This window comes from Chenopodium quinoa, unplaced genomic scaffold, assembly GCF_001683475.1.
Source record: "Chenopodium quinoa cultivar QQ74 unplaced genomic scaffold, ASM168347v1, whole genome shotgun sequence".
NCBI classification, from domain to species: Eukaryota; Viridiplantae; Streptophyta; class Magnoliopsida; order Caryophyllales; family Amaranthaceae; genus Chenopodium; species Chenopodium quinoa.
The window spans coordinates 660,087-684,090 of record NW_018743051.1 but is presented as its reverse complement, the minus strand read 5'-3'; the positions used below and the strand labels follow the sequence as shown (position 1 = coordinate 684,090).

At 35.0% G+C, this 24,004-nt stretch overlaps 2 protein-coding genes and 1 non-coding gene across 3 annotated transcripts; 1 reads left to right on the top strand and 2 right to left on the bottom strand.

The window, feature by feature from the left end:
• Window positions 1-4,834: 4,834 nt before the first annotated feature.
• On the top strand, window positions 4,835-6,606 carry LOC110731049. Its single transcript, XM_021910900.1, has 2 exons — window positions 4,835-5,382; window positions 5,946-6,606. The coding sequence occupies exons 1-2, from the start codon at window positions 4,835-4,837 to the stop codon at window positions 6,604-6,606; spliced, it is 1,209 nt and encodes a 402-aa protein (XP_021766592.1).
• A 426-nt stretch (window positions 6,607-7,032) lies between these two features.
• On the bottom strand, window positions 7,033-7,104 carry TRNAK-UUU. Its single transcript has one exon. It is a non-coding gene; the product is annotated as a tRNA-Lys (tRNA).
• Window positions 7,105-20,847: 13,743 nt separating this feature from the next.
• LOC110730985 (peroxidase 28-like) lies at window positions 20,848-23,528 on the bottom strand. The gene is made up of 4 exons (XM_021910837.1): window positions 22,581-23,528; window positions 22,048-22,227; window positions 21,792-21,951; window positions 20,848-21,637 (listed from the first exon to the last, which is right to left on the bottom strand). Exons 1-4 carry the CDS (start codon window positions 23,523-23,525, stop codon window positions 21,231-21,233), a joined length of 1,692 nt encoding a protein of 563 aa, XP_021766529.1. The 5' UTR covers window positions 23,526-23,528; the 3' UTR covers window positions 20,848-21,230.
• Between the last annotated feature and the right edge of the window lie 476 nt (window positions 23,529-24,004).

The following is a 24,004-nucleotide window of genomic DNA, read 5'->3' as shown; positions in this document are numbered from 1 at the left end:
CATGTTTTGACATGAAAATAAAAGAATTTTTTTTCCTGAACAGTTTTCTGAACAGCAAGTGGTAAAAAGCACAATATTTAGAATTTCTTTGGTGGTAAATTAAAACTTTGAGAAGTTTTGGTATTAAAAAAATAATTTCTTGATATTTTTTGGTGAGAAAAGTCAAAATATCCTACCTATTATGAAATTTTTTATAGATATTATGTTATTTTATACAGAGTGAATATTTTCTGTACCTATTATGTTATGTATAAACTTATTAGGAATTTTACTGTTCATAGGTTTTGGATATATTTTACAATAAAATCTTTACCTATTTGGAATTTTACTGTTTGTAGATTTTGGATATATTTTACAATCATATCTTTACCTATTATATAACTTCATACATTTATTTTTACATATATTATGCTATTTAATAAATTATCTTTACATATTTCATTAATTTATATAAATTGACAAGGATGAATGAATACTTATATAAACAAAGGATTCCATTGTAATAACTTGCATGGTGTTGGTCATATCATACATATCGAAAAGCTAAAAGCAAAAACCTTGCAAATAACCATGGAAATCAAGTTTCAATTAAATGAAGTTCGAAACAATCTCGGTGTTTAATATTTTAAGAGGGATGAAAAGAACAATGCACGGAAGCTATAAAACAGAAACTCAAACTTATAATTTTGATATATTCACACGATGAAATCAACTTACATAAGAGCAACTCCAATGGTTGCTTTTAGGGATTAGCTTGTAATTTTAATAATTTTCAAGCTAAAGCTAAACCATTGCAGGATAGTTTAATAATTAGCTTGGCCAAACTAATGCCAAGCAAATTAACTTAGAAATTAATTATCTCTAATAAAATACTAATTATTTAAAAAATAAAGCTGAAAAATCTAAATGATAATTAGCTTAACCATTGTGGCATAAATTAGCTAGAAGGAAGAATAGCTTTACAATTAGCTTGCCTTTGGAGTTGCTCTACTGGCATTTAAATAAAACGAAAAATCTAACTAATGGGTCCTATAATTTAGGAACATTATCCCACTAACATAGTAACATTACTCCACTAACCCAATGATATACTCTTTGACTAATTCATAACAATCCACTTAACTAGACTCCTAAAATTATTCAAATATAATTAACCCACATACACTCGTTGGTTAGGAACAAAAATCTATACAATCTCCCTCGATAAACACCGTATCCTCACTGTTTTCACCGTTTGCGCAGTAACAGCCAAAGAATGGTTCACTGACATCCTCAAACACCATCCACCTTCTTCTTGCAACAGCTACTCCATCATTGTAGGTTTCACCGCGGAAACTGAATTAACAACCAGTCGTAATGATCGTCCTTACGATTCATTCTCTATATGCGTCGGAAATCAGTGTCTCATATTCAGCACAGATACCGAACATTATTACAATTATGATACTCGTGACGTTTGCGTTCTCTGCTCCTTCTTTTCAGACCCTCTTGTGGTAGTAATTGGCCAAAACATGGATCACGTCGCAAAGAAACTTGAACTTGACCTCGATATCAAGTTCCACAACTCCTTTGATGTCAACAAGCTTGCTTCCATTGTGCACCCTCCTCTGCAAGTTGATGAAGGTGAAGATAATGATCGCGTGCACTACAAAAATCATGGACTCGACGATCTTGCTAGGGTCGTGTTGGGTAAACAAGTGCCTAGGATTAATGGAGGGGAGTAAATTGTAGCCAAGTGCTGAACAGTGGTACTTCTGTCAACGCTAATTTTTTGAACAAGAAGTCATATCATGATATTTGCAGCTATGAATATGCTGTGATTGTAACTCTTGATGCTGGTCTGCTTTACGCACTTGGTGATAAACTTCTTTGTGGATATGCCGATTTCCATCCTTACTCTGGTATTTCCAAATCCAAGAGGAAGAAGTGGAACAAGAAGAAGAAGATTAAAATGAAAAATAGGACTAAAGGCATTTTTGAGGAATTATGAGATTTTTAGAGATTGAGTTTGGTATTAGCATAGTTGGTTAAAGAATTTAGAATGATAACAATTAGAATTGAACTTTGTTCACATTTGTTTTTTGAGATTCTTCAATTTTGCCTACAATAGATCCAACTACTACTAATGTTAATTATTGTTATTGTAAGATTCAACTTTTATAATAGGAAAATTTGTCACAAAGAACCTTTTATTTTCACTATTTTGTGAGAAAGGACCTTTTAAAAAAAAGGTGGCAAGAAGGGACCAAAAATGAGTTTTTATTTGTGAAGAGGGACCATTGCCCGGAAAGCAGGATTTGACCCGCCAACTCCGGTGTTGACCACCTTAGCCCCACCCCTTTTATGGCAGCAATCCCTTCCTCTACCCCGAAAACCCTTCTCTTTCAAGGTAGCCTAACGTCCTAGCCTTTCCCACAACCCACCACCCCCTCTCCCCTGTCGCTGTCGGTGCCGACCCAGGCGCCCAAGCCTCCCCATGCCGGTGACCCTCCGATCCCCACCGTCTTTCCCTCTCTTTAATTTTCTCCTCTCATTTCTCTGCTTTTGCGTGAAGATCCATTCAATTGAACCCAATTTCTTCAAAAACTCATCCAATTCCATGCCCTTCATTAACTCATTCAGAAATTTGATTTTATCCCTCTCGTTTCTCGATTCTCTAAATCCCTAAATTCTAGGATTAGGGTGGAGGAAATCACATGAATTTTTATAGTAATCAGGGTGGAGGAAAGGGAGTGGGGGTAGCTTAGGGAAAGGGAAGGAGCAGGCTGTCGTGAAAGGGGTGGTGGGTGTGAGGTCAGTGCTGGCAGTGGAGAGGTAGAGGGAGTGGTTAGGGGTGGTGAGTTTGTCGTGAAAGAGGAGCGGGAAGATGGAGGCGGTGCGGGTGGGGGTGGTCAGGTGGAGGAAAGAGGAGGCTGCCGTGAAAAGGGGTGGTCAGGTGGAGGAAAAAGGAGGCTGCCGTGAAAGGGGTGGGGCTAAGGTGAATGCCGGGCATAGGTCCCTCCTCAAAAAAAAAATCCATATTTGGTCCCTCCTTGCCAACTTTTTTTTAAAAGGTTCTTTCTCACAAAATAGTGGACTTAAAAGGTCCTTTGTAACAAATTTTCCTTTATAATAAGAACATTTCAGTAAAAATAATAAGATGTAACTTTTACAATGTAGTGAAAATAATTTCATTTCAATAAAAATAATTTCAGTTTAGCAAAATTTAATAACTATAAAGAAGAAATATAATAGAATATCAGTAAATGTAATTTCAGTTTAGTAATTAATTTCAATTCTTAAAAATAATTTCTATTCAAGAAAAATAATTTAAGTTAAATTAAAATTATTTTAGTTAAGCAAAAATAAGATGAAGTGAACGAAGCCTAATTGCTAGTTTGGTTTATAAAATAATTTAATCAATTTGGTAAAAATAATTTCAGTTCAGCAAAAATAGGGTGAAGTGAACGGGTCTTAGGGCTTGTTCACATTTACTTAATTTCACTTCAGCTCCAATCAGTTCAGTTCAACTCTATTCAGTTCAGTTGAGTTCAGCTCTATTCAGTTCAGTTCAGTTTATTAGCTTCTAATTTCCCTTTCTCATAAAATATTTATTTCATTTCAGCTCACTTCAGTATGTAAACATGCCCTTAGCCATTATTTTCTTTAATGATGTAATATAAAGTATAATAAAATAAAATAAAATAAATAAAAGTGCATTTTCAACTTTTCAATAAATTTCTGCAAAATTTTTAATGACAAATATAATTCCAAAATTATTAGGTTTGAAATTTGGGTGAATCATGTGAATAAGATTTTGGCAGAGTATATAAATAAAAAAAATATATTGTATAATTTAGCTTCCTAAATTGAAATTTGCCAGAAGTATATAGTCAAGAAAATTTGAAAATAAGAATTTTTTTTTTTTTCTTTAACCTCCTTTTCCTTGAACTGTAAGTAAATGGGTCTTAAAGAAGGGATATGAGTCGGTGATTGGTAATGGTTGAAACATAAACTTAAACTTTATCACTGAGCTAAGATGGCAAAATCTTTTATTTTATCTAACATTAATTATAAACTTTGTTGACTTAAAATAGGGCTACTCACTACAAGAAAAATCACTTTTTGTAGCGATTATTTCGTAGCGATTATACATTCGCTACAATATGAAAGTATGTTTGTGAAATAACTATGGATGTCGTATCATTTTTACAATCGCCATGGTTTTCCCATATAAATTCGATACGGAAAACATATAATACATATCCACACTATTTTTACACATTTATATAATTTTGAGAAATCACATCATTTACAATCGCCACTAAATCCTAAAAATCGATACGAAAAGCTTTTTCAACACTAGATATATAAATATTGTTTGACAAAGAGTACATAAAACGCAAGATTTTTTTTTTAAGAAAATGAGTTAAACATTTATAGCGATTGTAATCGCTACAATAATCACCATGATTGGTTGTAGTTTTTCGTATCGATTATTGAGGCCAACCCCAACGATATTTAAAACTACTACTAAAGGCTGAATGACCATTTGTTGGGAAAACTTTTTGTTGCAATTACAATCGATACTAAAGGTTAAAATAATCGCTACGAAAAGGTTATTTTCTTGTAGTGACTAGACTTTCCAAAAGTTTTATTTTCCCTCAATCTTGGTTATGTTTTCAAATAGTGTTTGGTTTCCTATTTCAATTTTACTAAAGTTTATCATAAATAATAGTCGAATCGAAACAATTTAACATCATCAAATCAATAGATTTCATAGAAAAAAAAAACAAAAAAACATTACAAGAATCTTTATTATAAAACCCAAGTAGCCTATCGTAGTTCAAAATCAATGGCATCCAAAATTAGTTTAAGTGTCGTGCCCAAAAACGATTCGTATGATGAAGAAAAAACAAGAATCATGGAGCTTCCAAAAGAATTGTTGACAGACATAATATGTAGACTTCCAATTAGTAGTCTTTATAACATGAAACCTTTATTGTTACACAATAAAGAGTTTCATAGTATAATTTCAGACCCAAAGTTTCCTCAATTTTATCAAACGTACGATAATATTCATCCATGTAGTTTCATAGCGTATACATCATCGTTGTATGATACAAGGATGTCCTTAATTGAGTATGACTCCAATCGTAACGACTTCATCATAACCCGTCTTAACATGGAATTCGTACCTGCATTTAGTAGAAAGGATATGATGATGCTGCAAAGAATTGAAGTTTTGGCTTCGTGCAACGGTTTGTTCCTTGTAAGGTTATGGCGGTATGATGAGCATTATTATTATAATGCTCGTGCTGAGACGTTCATGTTCCTTGTAGATCCTATCAATCGTCGTTACCTCACGATTCCTCAAATTATTGAATTATCAACAACAAGGAGGTTAGTGTTTAATTGATACTCTTATCTCAATTCAATCTCGATCAAGTTAGTTGAACATAATTTCTTTTACAATTTTTAAAATTGTGTGTAGTATATAAACCAAATTATTAAATAATTTTAACATACAAACTTTTACATATGTTGTTTTCAAGACTACAAAAATCATTATGGCTCGCATATTCTTAAATACGTTCTTTTTTATTTGACCTGTTTTTGTATTACGCTTGTTGATGCACACTGGCGAATCTACATTGGAACCCGGGGGGGACACGTGCTACCCCCGGAAAAAAAAATTAAAAAAAAAAAATTGTATAATAAAACCTTCCTTCTTAATACTTTATAATTATTAAACAATGGATACTATTCATGATAATAGAGTTTGCTTCAGCGGTACAAAGCAAGTAAAAAAAGCATCCTCAGAGTGCCTTGGGGTCAGTGGTTCGATTCCCTCCCCATAATACTAAAACAGAGGAAGTAGTTTTTATTTAAATTTTATTAGGTAGAAATTTTTTTTATAATTTTTACCAATTGAAAGTTAATTAATTGATTTTTACTTGCCACAGTTTAGAAAGGTATGCATTTGGTTACGTCCCTAAAATAGGAAAATATAAGGTGGTCAGATTTTTGGAGAAAAGCTATGAGATCCTCACAATAAACAACAATAACAAATTCGAATGTACAAATTGGAGAAAAAGAATCATTACTCATGATCATCCGTTATATCGCGAGTACACTGAGAATGATACTATTCATAAATTTAAAAATCCAGTGGTTTGGGAAGGTTCTTTGTATTGTCTTGTGGATCGAGACACTAAAATTCTAAAGCTAGACATGGAAAAGGAGGAACTTGAGTTAGTCTTTACGCCAAGTGTCATGCTCGAATCGAGTTTTTACGTAGGGTCTTTAGGTGTGTTGGGAGAGTCTCTCTACATAGCTATAAACAGGTTTGGCGATGAAAATGTGGAAGTTTGGATGATGGAAGAGTCTTGGAGAAAGGCGTTTGTAATAGGTGAATCTCAATGTAATAAGTTTGATTATCCATTTAAGATTATTCGAGTATATGATGATGGAAAGATTTTGATCTACTCCTCTAATTCTAGAAAGTTGTATCTTCTTGATCCGAAAGATGAAAGGAGTGAAGAAAAGTCTATTGAGATACAAGGAATGGGTTTTATGGATGATATCAAATTTGTGCCTAGTTTCCTGCCTTTAAAACATGTATGATGTATCATCTATATAGTGCTACTTCACGTTTGTAGGTTAATTTCAAACTTTTAAAAAAATTTGTAATTTTGTAATATCGGGCAATTGTAATTTTGTTTGTACGGAGTTATATCTATCTATTTTTTAAAAAACTACAATTATATTTATCTATTGTTTGCTTAATAGTATGGACTACAGAGCAGTAAAAACCTTGGTTGAAGAAAAAAAAAAATGCAAAACCTTGACTCAAACCAATTAATTAAGCCAAAAACCTAATGTTTGCTTAATAAGTTAATGGTAAGTATTCTTTCAAAAAGGAAAAAAAAAAGTTAATAGTAAATAAAAACCTTGTACTTAGAAAAATAAAACCCTGAATCAAATCAATTAAGCTTTTTTTGAGGAAGTTAAATGAATAATTCGAAACAAAACTGTTTAACGTTTAAAAAACGCCGTCTGTGGGGATCGAACCCACGACCACGTGGTTAAAAGCCACGCGCTCTACCACTGAGCTAAGACGGCTCAATCTTATTTCTTATAACTAAGCATACCTTATAAACAGGTACTTTTGTCCGCTACACTTTCCTATAGTTTTTTTTTTTTTTTTTTTTTTTTGATAAGATACACTTTCCTATAGTTTTACTCGTAACTTTCCTTAAGTTAAATGTTTCCCAAATAAAGTTTTTATTCTTCAATTTTTTATTATTTTTTTAATGACAGTTTAATAAGATTAAATTCTTATGATTTAATTAAGTAAATCGACTACAATTTACTGTTTAATACCATTTTATTTAACAGTAAACTAGGTAAACTTAGATTTAGCATACACCAATTTTTATTAGACTTTCCTAAAGTTTATGGTTCTTATGTACTCCCTCCGTCCCAAATTACTCGCAATGGTTTGACGTTTTGCACTATTGACACATCTCCCTTTGACCATCTTTTTAAACTAGTATATGAAAGTCAATGTAATCATGTAAGATGTTGTTGGGTCTATTTTAATGTATAGTTTCTTAATATAAACTTTTTATAACTTATATAAATATATAATAAAAGATATCAACGGTCAAACATGTGCATCGGCAAGCGTGTCCAGTCAAAATATTGCAAGTAAAATGGGACAGAGGGAGTAGTATTTTTTTTACAGTGTGTTTCTGGTGCGGCTGGCCGCACCATGCGGCAAGGTGTCAAATCAGCAAATGACAAAGTAACCCCATCAACCAAGTAACCCCTCCAACCAATTAACCCCTGATCGGACCAAATAACCCATCTAGTAACCCCTTAAGTAACCTCTCTGACTTAGTAACCCCTTAAGTAACTCTACTTAAGTAACCCCTCCACTAACCCCTCAAGTAACCTCACTTAAATAACCTCCCAAGTAAGCCTTCAAGTAACCCCACTTAAGTAATCTATCTAGTAACCCCTTAAGTAGCCCCCGACCTACCCATCTAGTAATCCGTTAAGTAACCCCCGACCTAGTAACCCTTGACCCACCACCACCCCCAAAACGCCACTAGCCCCACCCCCAATACGTCATGCCACCACCACTATTTCGGGGTTTTCTAATGTCCTGCGAGAGAGTTACAATTCCGAGACTGGAACCGGACGCCTGTACCTGCAAAACAAACGGAGACTCCTTGTGGTAGGAGCTCCGCCTCCGACGATCAAGTACTTGTTTGAGGAGTGATAAATGCGGAAAGTAAAGGTAGGAGATCTGGTTCCTCTAGGGGAGGAGTGATCAATGTGTTTTGGTTTTCTCTAGGTGAGAGTCATTAATTGTTGAATCCCCTTTAATGAGGATTAATTAAGTATTTATAGTCTTGAGAAGCGTGCCAATTTTAGGTTTAGGTTAACCAGGGCAAATTGGGCTTCTCTCGGACTTTGGGCCTTGGTGGCCATTTTGCCTATTTAGCATATGGGAGGCCACGTGGCGTGGCCTGATTAGTCCATGTTGGACCTCTTAGGGTGACAAATGGCGGACGCTAATTGGCCCACGTGGTGGACACGTGGCAGGTCCGGATTGGTCCATTTGTCATGGGTAATTTTTACCCTAAACATTTGCCCCTCGGAAGGAGTAATTTCTCTTTCCAGGAGGGATTGCTCCTTTCGAAAGTTAGACCCTCGAAGCTTTGCTAGGTCGGCATCTTGTCTAGTTCTAATGGGAGATGGACTTGATTAACTTAGAAAATTTTGATACCTCGGGCGGTATGACATTTTCAAAGTTAATCAATCATGATAATGATTGCCGCCGAACTAGACAGATGTCGATTCTTTGCCCCACTATGCAGATAGCCCCTGATCAGGTGGACTGTCAACTATTGCATAAGGGGTAAGCGTTTAGCATTATTCGGCCATTGGCCTCTTTTGATTCAATATACTAAGTTTGGTACTTAGTTTATTTCGTTGGGGGATGGCTGGTCGTCTGCTTTGGTGGCTGCATAGAAACAGGCGTTAGACTCCTTGTCTAGTAGCTACGCCTGCTGGGTTACATACGGTAGCTTTAAGTATAGCCAACCTAGTAAGAATAGTGGTCGAGTACCTCTATTTACCAAAAAACAGGCGGACTCCTCATACCTTTTAGGTTCCGTACTAAGGAGGGCGACTGGTTAACCTTGCGGTTAGTCAATCACTGCCTATTTTGTTTGAGTGGTAGGGAAACCAGGCGGCGGCGGCCGGATAGTCCCCTTGATTCGCCAAGTTTTTCTTGGCTATTAACTCAAAGGTTGTTAACCTAGCAGGAGTAGTGGTTGAGAGCCCCTGTTTGCTAAAAACAGGCGGACGACTCATACCTTTTAGGCTCCATACTAAGTTTGAGAGAGTGACTATGAGTTAACTTTGGTGTTACTCAGTCGCCGTCACTCCTGCTTGAGTAGTAAAGGTACCAGGCGGCGGAGGCCGGCTGAACCTTTTGATTCGCCAATGTTTGTTGGCTATTAACTCAAGAGGTACCCCCTGAATTTATCCCAAGTAATACAGGGGGTCATCCGACTCAGATGTCAACTGCTACCACCGGTTTGGTTAGTGATAGAGTTATCCTTGTCTCAAAAACGGCTACGTGGTTGCCCTTGGGGACAGTCGTATAGGTGTCGTGTAATGATTTTATAGAACAATGTTCCACCCAAAAGGGAGCTACTCTCTGCGACGAATTTCATCCGGATGGATGCCGTCGGACGCCTGCTATAATGTTGGGACAGGTCGAATTAAACTTATATTTGGATCAGTTGGCTTGGCGCCTGGTCTGATCATTTCAGCCATGAGCCTTTGATAGTTCTTGGTGAACTGAGTATAGTGGAGTAGCTGTCTGTTTTGGAACCAGTCGACCCTTTCTTATGGAGAGTAGCCAACTATATGTCCAGACGGCATTCCCCTCTGGTGATAGAGTAAAATAATCAATGGAGAGTAGCCGACTGTAGAGGTACAGCGGCATGCCCCTCTGATGATAGAGTGAAATACTCAATGGAGAATAGCCGACTGTAAAGGTACAGGCGACATGCCCCTCTGAATTAGTATCAAGTATTGAAATAATTTCAAGTGTTAGAGTAGATAGATCACTTATCTCCCTTCCATGGAGGACTTAGCTCCCTTCCATGGAGGATTGGTGACTCTACTTTCTTCGAATGGGAACAGTTGTTTTAATGTGGTTTGCGACCTTGTTGTTCGGCCCACACATTTTCCGCCGGTCTTTAGCCCCTTAGTGAAATTAATGAGGGTCGACTGCTTTCATAGCTTCGAGACTTCGTCGTATAGGGGGCCGGCTACTATTCATGTCGCCTCTCTTGCTTGATAGATTGTCACACAAATAAGTGGAGGACGGTCTTCAGTAAGGTGCCGCATAAACAGAAGGGAGACGGTCTTCAATAGGGTGCCGCCTAAACAGCCGGTTTTACTAACCTTAGGCAATTTTATTTATTTATTTTTTTTACTTGCAATCATAATAATGATAATGTGCTTATGGTGACAACTCACACATAAGATGAGACTTCCTGAACAATCATGCGGCAGGTTTTATACGATATGCAAGGCGTCAAGCCCCACACATGCTTGCAATGAACAAGCAATCGACTACTCTTTGGGTTTTGAGGCCGGCTGCTTGAGCTACGACGCTTTACATGCCGCCTGCTCAAGCTTCACATCCGGCCAAGCATGGTGCCGGTCTCCTTTAGTGGTTGATCAAAGAGAGCTGGCTATCTCATAGCACCAAGATACGAGGGGGTGTTTTCAATAATCATTTGGCATGCCGCCTGTTGTATGATGTCGATTGCCGAGCCACTTGTATATAGCTTGCATATTCACAGGTGGCTTATTATGACGCTTGTGTTTCTAATTCATCTTCATTTTTCCACTCAGCAAGGAGTCTATCAAACATACGGCTTTCGCCCCTTGCTTGTGCTACTGCCGGATGCTTTAATCATAGGTGCCCATTCTCCACCTTGTACTTTGTCAATGATTTCAAAGGCCAGCTGCATCTGCCGTGATGTGCCGGCTGTTTTTAATTGCCGTATAGCCTGACTTGTGATGGTAGCGAGAGCCGCCTGTTATGAAAATTTACAAACTCTCAAGATTAGACGTCCACTCCCGTCTTGTGTATTATGATTAAAAAAAAATTTTGCCATGCATAACGAACACACTCTTGTCTTGTTGTGCCTTTGCTTGCTAGCTTGTGGCACAAATTTATGCAATTTCAATGGTTCATTGGTTTAGTTTTATGAGCCTAGGACCCACACTACTTGGGAGCTTTGATATATCAGGCGTCTAGGAGAGACAATTACATCAAATAGCCCTTGTTTATATGAGCGAAGCTATTCAGCTGCTTATTAGAGACGCTTGTCCTTGAAGTGTCGTATCACAACCTGTGCGACCAGTCTTAAACTCCCAGGTGTAGGGAAGTATGCTACGCATTCCATAGTCCCGCATTCGTTTACTGAGTTAGCTGTGAATGTCGCCTGCTTATATGAACTAGACGGCTCTTGTAAACCATAGCCGACTGTTTTTGCGATGGCCATTGAGATGTGAGATGCTCGGCCCTCCATACTTGCCTAGTTTTCTTAATGCAAGCTAGGTAGAATTTGCAAGTAACACAACCATGATGAAGGCCGGCTGGTTTTGTTATGAGGTGACGGCTGTTCCGTATCGTTCCTGCCCATTAGATATTTGTAGTTGTCCATAAAAGAGTGTCGGCTGTTTCGAGCCATTCGAGTCTTGATTTAACGCTTGTATGTGTTTGAGATGAGAGCCATCAAGCTCTCGCTTACAAGTTTCAATAGCGGAGAGCCGAATGTTTAGGGTAAAATATGGCTGAACGATGTTTTGGCTGGGATGAGGGCTGGTGCCGTCTACTCAAGCCCCTGCTCAGTCCAAGCACAAAACTCGTAGTCTGAACTTACATAGCCTGAATTTACTCGACCATGACCCTTCGAAATTCAAGAATCACATAGCTTGAACTTACATGAGGAGCAGGCCGGCTGCTTCCATGGTTATAAGAACTTGAGCTTAGCTATGCTTTTAATAATCAATGGTTGCAAATGCCGCTTCGTTCTTTGCGAATGGTTTTAATGGCCGGTATCCTTCTTGTAGGCTAGCTGATAGTATGAGATAAGCACTTTATTTTAAAATAATTCTCTCGGCTGTCGTTGAATGATTATAGAGCCGATTGTATTAAACTAACCGCGCGTTGATTTTGGTTGCTATGTAGTTGCGGTTGTTTTTGCTGGGTAGGTGCTGCCTGTTTCTCCTTGAAACAGGGCCTCGTACAGTCGACTCATATGTTGCTTTGCTCTTATAGGGCCAAATGCTTGGAGTGCCGCACGATTATTCTCAATTCTCAAGTGTGGCTCGGTTTCTCGCCTCGAACTCGGCATTTGGCCGCCTATTTTTGAAATGCTTGGGCCGGCTGTATCAAAGAGGAGCATTAGCGTCTCGGTTATTTTGAGGCCGCCTGCTCTTAAATCATTCGGACTTATGCCGGTTGTTTATCCCAACACAGCCAAGTTCAATGCACGTTTGCTAGTGGAAAATACATGCTATGTATTCAATATACCATCTGGCTGCTTCGTGGCTTAACTTGTATACAATCAGCCGATATTAGCATTGCAAACACCTATATGTGCTGCTCCTATTAGCGCAGCTGGTCAACCACTCAAGCAGTACTACCGGGTTTCCTTGATATACGGTTGCCTATTATGCTTGTCCATTTGTTGCCGAGAGCTCTTGCTAGACACATTACACTGGTTGAACACTCATGGAAGGGAGTCGAATACTCCCAAGAATCACTTAGCTTGAGCTTTACATGTGGAGCATGCCGGCGATTTTCCATTTGTGAAGTTGCCCGCTGTTTGTTATAATCATGAGGGGCTAGGCTAAATGCCGCCTCATAAATAAAAAATTAACTTGATTGTGGCCTTGATGAGCTAATGCAAACAGGCGTCAAATCCCAAGGGCTCCACTTCTTTGACACCTCTCTTTAATGTACAAAATGAGAGGCTTTTAATTGTGTAGTGGATTGCCACCTAAGGCTTTAAGTGGAGTTTTTCCATAGAATTAGTAAGTTAGGCGGCTCCCTCTTTTTTCTTTTTCTTTTTTTTTTTTTTTTACAATCATAATAATGATTAATAAAAATGAGTAATAATGACTTGATAACAATAGCTTACAAACCTATCCATACGACTCTTGGCATTCGACCGTATGACGCTTGTAGTACTCGGCTGCCGGGCCGAATGCTTAAAGGCTGCTATCTTGCCGGCTGTACTCATTGAGTGATGTTAGGCGCATCTAACTTCAATTGGGGGTGGTTACACCTGGCCGGATGAACAAGACGGATGGGTTTCCTCTTCCCTGGAGAAGGAAAGCAGTACTTTGTTAGGTCGATCACTGGTGAGTGCCTTGCCCTTGATTTTGGGTAAGGGGTCGCCTCACGATCCTTTACAGGTTTCGTCCTCCCGGGTTGGGAGGACCTTCTGGCCGACTGTTCTTTTAGGGAAACAGGCGCCCTTTTATTTATCAAGTCTTGGATCTCCCCCTTGAAACTACTCATAAGGGTCATGAGTTCGTTCCTAGTAATAGGGGCAGATCCCTCGGTCGCTTGCTGATGACCAGACAGCAGGCCGGCTGGTTGACTTGGTCCAGCCTGGTCCTCCCGTTCCCTCCTTTCGGTGGGACGGGTGCGTCGAGCTCTTAAGGTCCCGTTAGAGGCCGTGTGAGTCTCGACTTCGATTTCATTATCAGTATCCTGGTCCGTCCGAACAAGGGGATCGTCCATGGGACGCTTTACTTAGAATCGGTACAGACTGTGATTCCATCCCGAAAGTACTCTCCCCACAGACGGCGCCAAAATGTTTCGGGGTTTTCTGATGTCCTGCGGGAGAGTTACAATTCCGAGACTGGAACCGGACGCCTGTACCTGCAAAACAAACGGAGACTCCTTGTAGTAGGAGCTCCGCCTCCGACGATCAAGTTAGTACTTGTTTGAGGAGTGATAAATGCGGAAAGTAAAGGTAGGAGATCTGATTCCTCTAGGGGAGGAGTGATCAATGTGTTTTGGTTTTCTCTAGGTGAGAGTCATTAATCGCTGAATCCCCTTTAATGAGGATTAATTAAGTATTTATAGTCTTGAGAAGCGTGCCAATTTTAGGTTTAGGTTAACCAGGGCAAATTGGGCTTCTCTCGGACTTTGGGCCTTGGTGGCCATTTTGCCTATTTGGCATATGGGAGGCCACGTGGCGTGGCCTGATTAGTCCATGTTGGACCTCTTAGGGTGACAAATTGCGGACGCTGATTGGCCCACGTGGTGGACACGTGGCAGGTCCGGATTGGTCCATTTGTCATGGGTAATTTTTACCCTAAACAACCACCATACACCAAACCCACAAACAAACATAGATCCAACCAAACCCACAACCAAATCGTTAATATATATATATATATATATATATATATATATATATATATATATATATATATATATATATATATATATATATATATATATATATATATATATATATATATATATATATATATATCAAACAAATACCTTTAAAATTAACAATGGTTTCGAATTTCACTTCAAATATACTCCCTCCGTTTTTTTTATATGCATCACTTTCCTTTTATGGGTGTTTTTTTTTATATGCATCACTTCTATATTTGGTAAAGTTATACTGTATTTTATTATTTCTCTCTCTTACTTTAAACCCCACTCAAATTATTTCATCATTTTTCTCTCTTCTATGTCTCCACTTAAATAATAAAATATCTATTCTCTCTCACATATTTTCTCTTTCATGGTCCCCATCATACTTTTATTATAATAATTTATCACACACTCACAATATTATATTTATCTCCTAAAACTATGTGCATTCCCAAGTGATGCATATAAAAAAAAACGGAGGGAGTAGCTAAAAAGGCCAAATTCGACCATGAAAACTCTAAATTTAGAGTTTTTATGGCCGAATTTGACCTTAAAAACCTTTAAGTTGTTTTCCGATGATGGAGTACGAGGAGCTCACGGAGTACGACGACGGGTTGGTGCCCTTGGTGGAGGACATGTGTTCTTCCTTTGTAATTGTAGGTGGTTTGTTTTGCAAGTATGTTGCCCTTTTTTGGAGAAAGAAGGAGAGAGAAAGAGGAGATAGCTTGGTGAAGGGGGTGATATGGGTGGCGAACTGGAGAAGAAGAAATTAAAAGAGAAGAGAGAAAGAGGATTTAGAGAAGAAGAATTAAAAAATAATTTAAAAAAGAAAGAAAGAAAAATTATATTATGGTTGGTCGTACGGTGCGACTAGCCACATATGAAACTTTGTGTGTTTTTTTTTTTAATGTTTTCAGTTTTTTTTTTTATTTGCTATATTATTCGCAAGACTATATATTATCATTCTACTAAATCTATATCTATACTTCCATATCTATATCTATACTCTATACTTTATTAGTATTTAAAAACACAAACCACAAATTACTCGTATGCCACATGTCTCCACAAATCATTCATATGCCACATGTCACCTTTCTTAATCTATTCTTAAATCCTTTCTAATATCAAATTTAAAATAAAAAAAAATTGTATAATATAGTGTTTTTATGCATTCCGTAACTAGCAAATTTAAATAAAAAAATAAATTATTTCATTTTCACCATAATAAAATATTTTTTAATTTAAACCGATGCATTAAATTACAGGCTTAAAGCCTTAGAGAATATTTTACAACAAAAGGCCACATTTTCCCAGTCAAGATAACAACAGCCCAAAATACTTGACTTGGGAGAAGAGTGGAGTAATGCATCCTGATACACCTACTAAAGTCAGTACTATTTAGAAGAGAAGCACTGAAATACAAGCTAAGAGCATTATAACACAGACTAAAAGAGAGATTAATCCAACTAAGACTAAACTTTATGGATCTCCTTTAATTTATCCTATACTGAGAAATGGTGCGTGGTTCTTCACCGTAATAAAATAAAGTTGAACTAATTAGTACTCGTACACATTAATACACATATTATAGTACAATAAAAAAAATAGTATTTTTATCTACTAAACTTAATATATAACTTAAATAAATATTTCATTTTATATTCCACAATATTCGTGTATATACACGTAACTAATTGCTTCATCTTCTCCCCAATTCCATCCTCATTCTCTATTTATCTATGTTTTAACAGGATTTTTTTTTTTTTGAAAATAACAGTAAACTTCATTTACCTCAATGGACATGAAACAATTACTTTGTATTATACATCATAATTTTCCACTATTGAAAAAGTACCTGCGTAAAATTTAACCTAAGTAACTATCCGTGCATCAAACGGGCCAAAATGCTACTTCTAGGTAAAGAATAATACGGGAAATCAATCCCTTCATTAATCAAGGCAACTTCCTTACAATCTTTTTAATCTGATGGCAAAGTCTATCATTAAAAATTATTCCTTGGATATACAATGCTCTCTCCTACGACAAAGAAATTATCTCAACATTTTATGACCTTCGTTTTGCTTAAACAAAAATACTTACTTGCTTGTAAAGGAACCTTGAATCATATATACCATCAAGCTATAAATAAAAGGTTCAAATTCAAAACATTTATAGGAAAATATATAATTAATTAATTACGACTTTACGAGAGTTTTTATAACCTCTTGAATGGCCCATTCTTAATTAGTTTTAAAAATCAATGGCATCCCAAATTAGTTAGTTAGGACCTGTTCACATATACTTAATTTCATTTCAGTTCATCTCTTATCAGTTCAGTATCAGTTCAGTTTAGTTTAGCTCCTAATTTCCCTCTCTCATAAAATATTCATTTCAGCTCAGTTCAATTCAGCTCTAATCAATTTAGTTCATTTCAATTTAGTTCAATTCAGCTCGGTTTAGTAGATGTGAATAGGCCCTTAGTGTTGCACTTAAAAATATACATTTGATAATGAAGAAAAAAACAAGTATTATTAAGCTTCCTAAAGAGCTATTGGTTGATTTGGGTTATTGTGGTCAAAAATTTACTTGGACCAAAGAGGGAAAGTGGGCCCATTTTCAAAAGGCTTGATAGGGCGTGGGCCAATGTGGAATGGGTTTCTCTCTTCCCATCAGGCCATTTAAAAATTCTCCTTCGTCTCATTTCGGATCATTGCAAGTTAGCTTTATATACGTAGGATATTAATTACTATCCATGTTTCGTATTAGTTGTAAATTTCAGGTATTATTTATGAGATATGAAATATTTTAAAGTTACAACTAATATGAAACGGAGGTAAGACAAGTTTCGTGCCCGGACAATGTCCAAATTGTAGATTTTTTTTTTGGCTTGGACGTTAAATACGATCCTATAATCAATTTTAATAATGTATAATATTTAGACATACTATATCATATTGCTTATTAATATAATAATGTATTTTTTTTTGTAGTTTTACATTACCAAACTAAAATATTTTTACTGATTAAAGCATATTTTTACTAATTCTCTAGTTTTTTAGATAAATTAAATAATGGATTTTATTTAAACAACAAACTTTTTAAACAAAATTTAAGATGGAAATAAAACCGACTTATACAATCTAATTTATCTAATATGTATATAAATAAAGTAGGCATTTTTGAAGAGCATTAGGCGCGCCAAAGTAAAGGTATATTTTTTACAACCTAAAAATTAGATTTCTATTTTATTTTAAATTTAAAAAATTCGATTTTCACCTAAACAAAAGTGAAGAATGAGATTTAAGAATTTTTCCACGTAGGTAAAAATAAAGAATAGTGATTTATAAGGATTTAATTTATTTAAAAAAAACTAAAAATTATCTTTTAAAAAAACAATTTATTTAAAAAAAACTAAAATTATCTTTTGAAAAAACAATCAACTTTAGATATAGTGTTTATGATAAGAAATAAAAATTTCTCCTTAATAATAATTAAATTAAAAAATTTGATGCCTACCACTGTAAATTGGCACATCCTACAATAGCAGTTAAATTTCATATCAATACAAAACCAAATCAAGCGAATTTTGTGTCATAATTTTGTGTTAGTTTTAGGTCATCAGTGGCTGCATAATTATTTGTTTAATTTTTTAAAATCCATATTTTGTATATTTGTGATTATTGCTTACATTGTGTTTATTTGGAATGCTTAATGATTATAGGTTTATATTTTGTTCACTAAATTTTGTTTTGTTTTATATGCATAATCAAATAATTAAATTCGAGCAAAAATTGTTGAAAAATCAAAGTACGATAAGGTATTATATCTGTATAAATCGCTTACATTTATTAAATTTTTTATAAACCTTTTTAGTTTTTATCAATAAATTTTATGATTAAAATAACTTTTTTTTGTGATTTAAGTAGCTTATTCAAGTCATCAAATTAACTTAATTGAACAAATTAACGCTCATGCCTCAATTAAAGCCAACTTTGTACAATTTCTTCCAAAATCAATTGAAAGAAAAATTTACTCCATTAGTAACTTTTCAATCGTTACAAATAAGAAGCGACAATTGGAGACGATTAAAAAATTCCAATGCATAGATTTGATTTTGTACAATTACTATTTTAAGATCAATTTCACAAAAAAAATTATTGAATTTATTATAAGACTATAAAGATTAATTTTATATAAATTTTATTTTTGCTTACATGTTTTATTTATCAAGTTTTATTAGATGAAGAAGTTGAAGATAAATAGTATACATGGTTTTATTATTTTATAATTTTTTTATTTTTTAAAAACCAAAGAATAATGATTTAGGATTTAAATATGTAAAAAATAATAAATACATGTTTTATTATTTTTTAAAAACCAAAAAATAATGATTTAGGATTTAAAAATAAATATCTTTTCACATTAAAGATTTTATTCTTATGTAACCAAGAAATTATCATATGTAGTAGGCAATAACACTTTAATTAAATTATTATGTATTTTTTTGTCTGGAATTATTAAATAGTAAAATAAATCAAATACGAAAATATCTTACTTAGCATCATATGGGTCATTTTTCTTTGGTGTTTAGAGAGCCACAAGGGCGGGGTGAGAATCGATCCCAATATCTCCTGAAACCGGGAGGGAAGCTTTAACCACTTGAGATATCTCTTACACTCAGCATCATATGTGTCATAATAATACTCATTTTGCCTACATATTACGACACTTGGGAAATAACTATGAAAGCATGGTTGGGAACGAAATTGAATTTATTTATTAGTGATACGATATGATCGATTTCTCATGAGCCTTTAATTTGTTCCAAGTGGCAACACTAACAATCAAATTTTGTTTTAAAACTTTTAGCTAAAGCTCTATTTATAAGCATGTTTTAACAAAAAAAAATACAATTGTTCTAGTTCTTATTTCACTAAAAACTATGATATTTGAAGTAGCATTTTTGCCATTTCACTTTTCAAATTAGCAATGCAATACCTTACACTTTGTTACTATGTAAATTTTCCTTTAAAAGTTTTACACTTATAAAAAATCTAACTCTATGATTAATAAAAATTATTGTTTGATCCCTTTCCTCAAAACCATTTTACTTTGTCTTATTTATAAACAGTGTGTTAATGACCATTTTTACAATGTGTTATCAAATATAGATAACATAAATTAGTATGATTTTTGTTAAGGATAAACAATGACAAATAAAAATCTCTTACATGCAGCCAAAATTTGTAATGTGACAAAACATGGTATATAAAAATTTAGAATTTGTGTAAAAAAACATATTTGACATTTTTTTTTTGTTTTCTCTAAAAATATCACTTTCGTAATTTTTTTTAAAAAAAAAATAGCATCAAAAATCACTCATTAAATACTATGATTTGTGCAAAAAGATATTAATTCAAATAAAATCGAGGCAATCACAAATTTTTTTTTTCTATTTTCATTATGTAATTGAATTTGGAATAAAATTAGGCTTAATATTTCAAATTTTAATTGTTTTTAATAATTTGTTGATTGTAGGGTTTAATTTTTAGGTTTTTCGAACTAATATAAGGACGCAACAAATATAGTGAAATTGCAGTATTTAATCGATTATATTAGGAGGCTTACTTTCCCCTGCTTTCATATTATTATTAACCTGACATGTTCAAGGGATAAGATCAATCAATGAGAAGAAGAAATAAAAAAAATGATTTTAATAGTTAATTTTAATTACATATTCTACAAAGTATGTATTTTGTATTAAAAGTAATACAATATTTAAGTATAATGAATATATTAATAATTTAATAATGTATATTCCATGTTAGAAGTATTAAATTGACTTAAATTTCAATTGTATGCCTATTATTTTATAATGATATAATTTAATTGTTGGCACTTGACAGTTTTATAACTCATACATACACAATTGAAAGTTAATCTGGTTAAGGATTTCTTCCCCTCCTAGATAGAACAGGCTCGTTGGTTTTAAAAATAAAATATATCAAAAATAATAATCATGAAAAATTAAGGTTTCAAGGTCCGGCCAATTGAGTTACTGACTAGCTTAGAAATAGATTAGATCATTAAAATCAAGCCCAAAATTAATATCATTTCAATTCAGAATTAAATCTATTTTTTCTCATGGTTCCCGATATCCTATAATTTTTTAATACACCAACTACCTCCCTTAGCTCTTATTATATCAAAGTCAAATATATTGGATAAAAGTCATAAAACTACATGATAATCAAAGTGTAAGATAAAAAAAACAAATGTCAGATTGCACCTTGCACTCGAGTGTGTATATATATAAATTCTTTTATCAAATGAGTGTCTATGAATGATGCAAATGTTCTAATGTTGCACTTTAAAAAGAACTATGTAAATATATAGAAGACTTATTTATAAAAAAAATAAATAAAAATAAATAAATAAATAAATAAATAAAAAGAAGAAGAAGAAGGTGATTAAAAAAAGAAGAAGAAGGGAAGAGCCTTAAATTGCCATTTAGGAATTGAATAAGGTTCAAAATCTTCAAATAAATGTTTGATACATTAGAATTTGAAAATCAAAGCGAAGTTGTGGATGACGACAATAAATGAGTGAGGAAAAAATTGAATTAATATATAGGTATATCTTAGATTAACATAAGAATGCTTTCAAAAAAAAAAATTAACATAAGAACACGTTATAGTGTTGGAAAAAATGAGGAGACAAGCTTTGTCGCTAGCTCTCAATTAAATTTACTACAAACATTTCTAATCTCTCCTTGATTGCCTGTAAGGACGTCAACTGCTTGTAGTTTCACCATTGCATTTGCAAGTGCAACATTGAATAAAGTGGCATTTAAAGACAATTGTACAACAGTTGCTTTTGTTAAAGGATCATTAGCCAATGCTTGGTCAATTGAGAGGATTCCTCTTTGTTTCAAGATTTGATCATAGAAAGTGTTGTCAACGTTGCCTGAATGTTGTGGGTTTTGGTTTAGGAGAGCGAAGTTGTTTGAGAACTGTCCCTGGGGGCATGTTTCCGACAATTGTTCGCGAAGGGTTGGGTCCATGGTTGGGTCAAACTGGCTAGTGCCTGAGTAAAGGCGATCTTCAAATGATGTACAATGTGCAATTCCAACAGTATGAGCACCTAATAATTTCAAAAAAAATTGAACCACATTAGAAAGTACCTAATGCATGAAAACCAAATCTTGTACTAATTTCAAAGCAACATTAAAAAAAAATGTACCATATTATAAAACCACCACTATAATAGGAAAGGGTACATATGTTTAGTGAAATACCTAAAAGAACAACCATTTCTTCAGCAGTGAAATTTTTTGCTTGGAAAACATCAATAGTTTCTTGCACTGTCAAGGCAGGACTTGGAAGATCAACATCTTCAGCTTTTGAAACTGTTCCATCTCTTCTTCCTGTTTGTGCTAAATATTCTGGTCCACCTCCCTTTGTAGGAGAAAAAAGGTATTATTGATTAACATTTAGTTATCTAAATAATCAAGTAGTATGGAATTAAGTAGGAAAATCTTGGAACTATCTTACCAATTTTATTACGATGTTAGTAGCTACTGCTATTATGTCTGCACAAGAGACAATTCCAGGGCATTCTTCTTCAATAGTAACCTTTATTGTATCAATAAGTTCATATCCCCTTACCGTGAGATTAGGGATCGCGGTCTTTTCAGTTGTATTTCCTTCTATTAGTATTGAAGCATCACATCCCTTTACAAGATAAACATTCTATACATTAGGCTGGAAAATTGAAAGTAAAACCACTATTTTGAATTAGCAAAGAAACCAAAGTGTAACCATTATCTTGAAACAGATTAACCACAACTTGATGAGGATGCCCTAGTTTCTCATGGTGAGAAAACAGATTTTGTTTCTCACATGGCATTTTCGTAAATAAACCAACAACTTTATTCAATTGTGGAGCCCACAATAATGAAAAGTTGTTGATTTATTCACGAAAATGTCATTTTGTGGAACAAATTTGTTTCTCATCACCATGAGAAACAAGGAATTTCCCCAACTTGATAGATAAACGTTGAAACAAAAAGAGGATACATACTTACATGGACAAAACAGTCATGAAATTGTAAGCGAAGTAGGGCTGGAAGGATAGAAGTATCATTTAGGAAATGTTCTTCAACAATAGTTAAGATGAGCGCTTCAACATCCATGGACTTATTAGAGCATTTCCCTTGATAGTAACCAACTTGCAATTTAGGAGTGTCATCAGAGTTAGAAGGATAAGAGTTAGGGGAAGGTGGTCTTAAAGGAGTAGACGGAGAAGGTTTTGAAAGAGGAGGTGGAGAGAGCGTTGTTGAAGGAGGAGATGAAGAAGGTCTTGATGGCGAATGAGGTGGAGGAGGAATAGTGGGAGAAGGGGGTGATAAGGCTGGATTAGAAGGTTCTTCAGAATGAGCATCGTCCATTGGAGGCGGCGATGACAATAAAGGAGGAACAGATGCCTGAGAAGGTACTTGAGGAGGAGGAGGAGGAGAATCAACTGTAGGAGGATAGGGAGCAATAAGAGGAGGAATCTGAGGCGGCGAAAGAGGAGGAAGGGCAACAGGAGAAGGGGATGGTGCAATAGGTGGTGGCAAAAGAGGAGGATAGGCTTCAGGAGAAGGCGTAATGAGGGGAGAGTCACTAGAAGGCACGGGTGTAAATATGTCGTCTATAGGCAAAGGAGGACTCGATGGCTCTATTATTGGAGGATTCGGAAGAGGACTAGGAGGACTCGGTAGCTCCATTATTGGAGGAGTCGAAAGAGGACTAGGAGGGCTCGAAGATGTAGGGGTGATAGGAGGATCATTGGAAGGTGACGGCTTAGGTGGAGGGTTAGGTTGATCATTAGAAGGTGATGGCTTTGGTGGAGGGTTAGGACGATCTTTGGAAGGTGACGACTTTGGTGGAGGGCTAGGACGATCACCGGAAGTGATAACCACACCGGCTTCAACACTCAACAAGTTGTGTCTCTTACAATCAACATTTTGGCTCGTTGTTAAAATCATTAGTACAATAACTAGTGTTAAACCGAGCCTAGACAATGGTGCATACAAGAGCCCCATAGCTAGCTAGCTTATTTGATCTTGTTGTTTTTGATATGTTTTTTTTTTTTTTTTTTTTTTTAATAAAGATTTATGAAAATCAAAGCCAATTTTGGTTAACTATATAGTAGTGTAAACATGCGTTGACATAATTAACTTACATGCCACATTAAGTAATGGGTTGCCATATCTTTTATACGACATTGACGTGCTTACGTGCTATCATGTAACGGTTCAAATCAACAGATTTAGGAGAAAATTAATCTAGTAGCTTAGTGCTTTATAATATAAAATCCATGTTGATCTTAGGCTCATAATCTTCATAGATTCTTAAAACTAATTATCTTTTAGTTATTGTTGCTTTAAATAATTGTTCCTTGGATCGAGTTGTTTAATTGTATATTTTCATGATACTAATTGTTTAGATTATTTAAACATGCAAT